The sequence below is a fragment of the Mus pahari genome, chromosome 7 (genome assembly GCF_900095145.1).
Source record: "Mus pahari chromosome 7, PAHARI_EIJ_v1.1, whole genome shotgun sequence".
Lineage (NCBI taxonomy): Eukaryota > Metazoa > Chordata > Mammalia > Rodentia > Muridae > Mus > Mus pahari.
The window spans coordinates 77,181,002-77,187,692 of record NC_034596.1 but is presented as its reverse complement, the minus strand read 5'-3'; the positions used below and the strand labels follow the sequence as shown (position 1 = coordinate 77,187,692).

Genomic DNA, 6,691 nt, shown 5'->3' with positions numbered 1-6,691 from the left:
TTTCAAGATGAGCCCAGAGATCTGGTGTATTCTCATACGGGCCAATTACTTATGTATCAACACAATGTACTCCGAAACCAAAGGGAACTGAGCCCAACTTTTCCCTTCAGCACACCTAGTTCACTGGGCACCTAACCAGCTCAAGTCTGATCATTAGACACTGTGAAGCAATCCAGTCCTCTGGCATCTGTCTGCAATGTGACTACGTTCAGTTGCCTTCCATAAGCATGCATGAGAGGGGAAAGAGAATGTTGTGGGCAAGTGCTGGCTAAACAGTAAACCAGCCACACTCAGGTGACCCTTAAAGGGCTCAGCTTGCCTACCTGAGGGGAAGGTGTTCCCATTTGGTTACAGCAAGCAAAGCACCTTTGGATCATTTGGGATGACAAATCCTAAGTAAACTTTACCTCGGAAAGTAAGGTCTCCTGGGATCCAAGTGTCATAGCAACAGCCCCTGGAATTAATTCTAAGATGGGCATGACCCTCAAGGGAACCCCTTCCTCCCTGACTTGGTTCCTGTCACTACAAATGTGCTGTTCTTCAAGATGGAAGGCTGTGACCTGGGAGAGGATGAAGCATGTTGTTGGGGATTCTGTTGCAGAAAATAATCTGCCTCCCATATTACTACCAGCTGAAATGATGCAGCCTGTGCCCAGTGACATAGTCCAGAGCATGCAAATTCTCTCCATCCAAGTTTACATCCTGAGGGATGTGTGAAGACCGGTTGGTGAGGGTGCAGCCCTGGTCCATTAACTGGGGCTTCTCCTTCCTCTGCATTGTAACTTAGTATAACTGAACACACACACACACACACACACACACACATATAAAACACATATACATATATATATAACATATATATATATAACACACACACACATATATATATATATTAAACTGAGCACATATATGTCTATCATCTGACAGTTCTACCATTAACATGCATATAACTCAGAGGACAGAAATACCTTTGTGCAAGAGGTACTGCCAGAGTGCACTTTTATCTGGTGTAAGCCAAACCTCATGATTACAGGCATAGAATGATTAGCTCAGAACCAAGGCCACTCAGAAGACACCATATCCTCTTTAAAATTTTTGACAAAAAAAAAAAAAAAAAAGGACAGAAGGCAAAATGAAAAAAAAAAATTTATTTCCTGTTTTTATCCACGGTCAATACTGTATTTTTTTCTGGTCAATATATGTCAAAAGACTTCTCAGCTTTTATTTTCCATTTTAAACAACTACAGTATTTACAAGCTGTTTGCAGTAACATTCGCACGCACACTCACAGACATGCGCATGGACACATATCCTCATCTCGAGTGTAGACTGAATGCTGGTAGAGGCAATGCCCTTTCAGGGCCCACGAGGAGAAAAGGGAAAGCCACGCTCCTTCCACAGGAACACTCGCCCACAACCATTTCTAACTTTCCTCAGCCAGGCTTGTACAGGGCTGACGTCATCCATGTTGACAATTTACTCAAACCAGTTTTAAGAAAGCACAGCCAAAAAGAGCCCCCCATTCCTATCATTTTGGTTGAAGACTCAAGCTTAGGATATAAAGAATTTTGTTCAGTAACAAGCACACCTAACCCAAGAGTCACCTGGAGCAGCCACATCCTCTACTGTGCAGGTGACAGATTCACCCTCACCACCTGTTAGAGGGCCGCCCTCCCTCCCATTGGTTCCTACGAACCACAGCTGGTCAGGTACAAAGCTGAAGTCTAAGAAAAGGCCAAGCCTATATAATAGGTATAAGAGTGACACAGCTGAGTGGGACCCTGCGTGACCATCTGCTTCAGGCCCTGGACACCTCGATGCTGAGATCACAAAATGGCAGGTCGGGATGCTCAGCTTACAGATGAACTTCTGCCCCAATTCAGTGAGAACACGTTTCTAGGCAAGCAAGAGAATCCTCACCATACAGCTCTGGCAGGCGGTGCACCACTGGAGAGACCTCCGCCTTCAAGCAAGGTTAGCTCTTCCCAGACCTGTTTGATAAGCAATTCCTTTCTGATTAGAGCTTGTGAACAAGCTTCCAAATGAGGCTGCCTGGGTGTTCATCAACTAGATAATTTGAAAAGAGAAACCAAGAAAACGGCTGGTGGTCTTCAAATTCTTAAAAAAGAAAAACGCCTATGTATAAAATTCTTATCACTTACTACACTGCAGTATCTAACATACCTCTCCTTTGCCTCATCAGTGAATCTCAGTATCCATCTAAGTCTGAAACACCAAGTTCAGGGGTGGGCCAGCAACAGGCATGCACCACTTAAAGCTTTAACTGACGAGGCTCTGTTCATCTTGCAGTTAAGAAAACGCCTCTAGGAGAAATGTGTCATCTCACGTGGAAAAGTTCAGTGGGCCCATGTACAAAGTAACTTTATGTAGCTACCAAAGAGAGATGAGAAGGAATACTAAGGACTTAAAGGCAAAAATACAGAAATAGATTTGCTTATACTAATGAGAAAGCACTTTAAATATGAAAGCAATTAATACACCAGGCAACAGTTTATACCTCAGTAGCTAGGAAACACAAAGAATTTTCATAGATTACTTCTTTCTTCAAGTCATACATTCAGAGCAAGGGATGACTTAAATTTACCCAAAAAGAGATGATTTTAGACACTGGGCAAACACTAGAGACCCAGAATTTGATGAGTGATGCAGGACACACTCAGAGGGTAGGTTCTAGGCTGAGGCAGGAGGATGCTGGTAGGAAACTATGTAGAGTGTGAAGAGGCTGTGTGACTCTTGCTCAAATATGAGGCTGTATTTTATATTTTGAGAGGAGATAGAAAAGTAAAATAAACGAATCCAGAAAGAGTTCTCAGTGAGAGCTTTGGTTTCCTCTGTAAGAATTTACATGCACACCGCTTGACATTCGGTACCCAGATTAATTTTTTATGTGCCTTTCAAGAGAGAATATATTGTCTCTTGTCTTCTGGTTCAAGAACCTGAAGTATTATCAATACACTTGAAAAAAAAAAATCAAAACACCTGCAATCTGATGGAGGTGTTTTCTCCCCTGCTGATGGAAACAGGGAGAAGTCACTGAGCAGCTCTTCACTGGCCGCCTAAAAAGCAATTACTGTCTCTCTGTAAAGCTTCCATACGCCTCAGCTCCACCCTCCCAAGGTCCACCAGCAGCACCGCTATGTGTTAATCTAGATCCTTGGAAAAAGGAAAGCCTGTTAGCAAAAAAGTCCACTGGAAAAGGGTGTACAAAGGGGGTTCCCACCAAGATATGGGCTTAAGAGTCACCAAAAGCTTAGTTTGGGGTACAAATACGTAGTTGTTTTTTAATTACTGAAGAAGATGAAGACAAAGTCATTCCAGGATTGTCCTTCTAAAATGGTGCAAGATAAAGGAGAAATTCAAAGAAAAACAGAGACTTCAATCATGCAGCTGCATTGAAGGAGATACAAAGTTGTTTTTAATTACTTGCAAAATTATGGATCTCTGAAGTTTTAGTTTTAATTATGGACTAAAAGATGCCAGAGTTCTGCATTTTAGTGAAAAAGGCTAAGCAGAAAACCTAAATCACTAGGGTACTTGAAGAAAAACAAATTATGATAAATTTAATTTTAAAACACAAATCTTTAATTACCATTATCTTCCCTGCTGTAATTAGAAAAGTAGTTCTGTTTGTTTTTTTTTTTTTTTAAGGTCATTGGTTTTAGATTAAAAAACTAAAAACAAGGCTTCTCTTAGGCTTCCTAACTTATAAATTTAATAACGTTATAAGGTAACAAACAATAACTTGTTTTAAGGAAAGTGTCCAACTCTTTCAAATTAAGACTTGATATACAAGTTCCATCCAGAACCTGCCTTATATATGGAATTTTACTGTTGGAGCATATAGCGTCCAACAATTATTCGGGAGAACAGGCATATATAGAACTCTGACCCTTTGACCAAGTAAGTCATCTAAAGTTTATCTTCTGATTCTTCCTCTGGCAAATGAATGGTCTTCCATCTGTCACCTAGGAACTGACGTGACAAGGGCAGACCCATCCAGAGCACGGAACAAGCAAGCAGCAGGGAGCACAAGTCCTTTGGGAAGGAAGCTTCAAACACAGACAGATCGCTGGACATGTCGTCGGCCAGCACAGCACTGCCCAAGTAAGAGGCAGGAATCGAGTAACCGTGTGGGAAAATACCCCTTACAGTGGTCAATTTACAAAGAGAAAGGGCTCTCTTGTAAAGATTCAGTAAGTCTTTTGACAAATATTTTTAAAGGATAAAGTCTGCAAAGTTTGAAGTCTATGGAAACGTCAATACAAGGCACATTGGGTTCTGAACACCGACTTTAAAAGAACAAAGGGAAACACAAACAGGGTTTGAAGTTATCTGGAGAGAGACCCTCTCGCCTGCTGTCCGCTCTCCTTGCTTCCTGTAGTGTTTGGACACACCCCGACGCCTGTATCCTCACCAGCTCTCTCCTCTCACCTCAGAAGATACTATATCAGGGTGGCCTAACACAGAAGCTACGAAGCTGGCCAGTGCCACACATTGGAATGGTCACAGCTTTGACAGAGTAAGGGACATCAAAATGACCTATTGTTTTCTACTGTTTGTCCAGGGGTGACAGACGGCTGCCCCAGGTGCTCAGAGGAGGGGGGCTACTTTCTTTGGAGTTTAAAACAAATTTAAAAATGCTTGAAGTTGCAAATGAACCCTAAACTGCAGTTTGCACGCAGCTATACTATAAATCCAAGGTACGTATTTTCCTGAATACATGCTCTTTAAAAAAAACAATATAATTTATGGGACAACATATGAATTAAGTCAATTTCACAGTCATAATATTTTAAAGACAGATATACACTATAAATTACAGGAAATAAATTCAAGTAATAGAGAAAGAAGGGGAAGGAAGCAGAATGCGGAGCTGCTATTGATGGCAGGTCAAGAACAGAACCACATAGACAATTCTGTTTGAAAAAACTTTACTTGTGAAACTGAACTTCATGTGAGTAACTTCAAGAGCTAGGAACTCTTCAAATAAGAGGCAACTGATCCTTTCTTAAATCCCTGGGCCTTCATATTCTTCTTGAAAAGCAAAAGCACGTTCCAGAAGCAACCTCGACAGGACCTGCCACCGGCTGGAGAAGCGTGGCACAGGGGAGCCGTGACAGGGCAGCTGGCGCTGGCCTTCGACAGGCGTACCTGCTGGTCACCAGCCCTGGGAAAGGGGAGGGGTGAAGCTGTGTCTCCGGAGTCCAGCGTACTGACAGAAAAGGAGCGGCAGCATCTGCTGCCTGTGTGTCAGGAAAGGGAGGGGCTAAGCCTGAAGGCAATTTAAATAATGGTATTTTATTTTTATATATAAATAAATGTTCTGAGAAATCTCAGATTTAGTGCATCACTGTAAAAAATTAGTGCAGTTTTTTCATTAAAGTTTTTAGTGTTCAAGGAATAAGATAAACCTATGTCTTGTCATCATCTTTCTCACTGTACATTAAATCTTTATACTGTTATATGTCGGACCAAATGCTTCCACATGGGTCTGTTTGCAAAAATCATGGTCAATGGATTTCATTTTCTACAACAAAAACCATGGCAACTGTTTTTGGCAAAGAAATTAGAAAAATATGAGTTTAGAGTTAGAGACAAGAGTCCATGGGTTAAAGCATAAATGCATCGAGCGCCTTCCATCAAGAGGCTCCAACAGAGTTTGCCTTTCATGCAGCTAACTTAAAAAAATATTTCAGCTTTATTTGGGGATGAAGACAGTGACAGGAGTCAGGGCGGAGAGGAGTTTAACCAAGCCACTGGTTAAGTCTTTGCTGCGACGGGCAGGCGGTCGGTCCCCGGAGGTGGATCTTCTGCAACCTTGCTTTCTCTCCAAGGGCTGGGAAGCCAGGTATGCAGGGCAGGCTCACACTTCTGCCCCCAGTTCTAGTACCCCGGTTTCAATTATAGTCACATATTTATCATCAATCTGAATGAGAAGCACTGTCTTGTCGATGTGGGACCTTGTACTTGGGTCTCTGCTGCAAGGCACCCATCGGTGAACCACCTATTAACGAAAAAGAACACAGTCAGACCTTGAATGTACCCCCCCCCCCCCCCGTGCAGTTCTGTTAACCACTCAAGCAGAAAGACACAGAGCAGCTAAAACCATGCATGGGTCTGATGCATGGGTCCCAACAGCTTCCTGGGAGCACTCACATGGCCTTCCATGCCCTCCTGTGGACTCCAGTCTTTCCAGCTGTTTCTCCCAGCTTTTAACCGAATTCCTTCATCAGGCCAGTGCAGCTCTTTCCTTTTTGACACGTTGATTCCTTCCAGAATCTGACTGAGATCCACAATCTAAACAGATACATGAGGTTCACTCCCAACTCATTTCCCCTCCTTAATGAAAAATAAGGCTAAGTGAAACAAAATTTCTCTTGTAGGACTCTGCATTGTAAATTCTTCCCTGCTTACTATGAAATTTAAAGAAAATCTACATAGCCCTGAATTGATTCCTTTTAGACTCCTTCCTGTGATGATTCAGTATCAGCACCAAGTAGGAAACATGTATTACTGCCACAAAGGCTGCTGCTCTCCGTTCTTAAGTTGGCAGAACAAGAACGTCCCAACATGCCGGGCGTGGTGGCGCATGCCTTTAATCCCAGCACTTGGGAGGCAGAGGCAGGCGGATTTCTGAGTTCGAGGCCAGCCTGGTCTACAGAGTGAGTTC

The 6,691-nt window shown here is 42.6% G+C and overlaps 1 protein-coding gene across 6 annotated transcripts in view; it reads right to left on the bottom strand.

Moving 5' to 3' along the window:
- Positions 1-1,123: 1,123 nt before the first annotated feature.
- Positions 1,124-6,691, bottom strand: part of Pcnx1 (pecanex 1) — a 146,538-nt gene continuing 140,970 nt past the window's right edge. For all 6 annotated transcript variants that reach the window (XM_021202606.1, XM_029541145.1, XM_029541144.1 and 3 more), the window contains 2 exons: positions 6,178-6,318; positions 1,124-6,025 (listed from right to left, as the gene is read on the bottom strand). In XM_021202606.1, the coding sequence (XP_021058265.1) occupies positions 5,885-6,025; positions 6,178-6,318 (282 nt within the window). In that variant the 3' untranslated portion in view covers positions 1,124-5,884. The remainder of the gene's footprint in view (positions 6,026-6,177; positions 6,319-6,691) is intronic.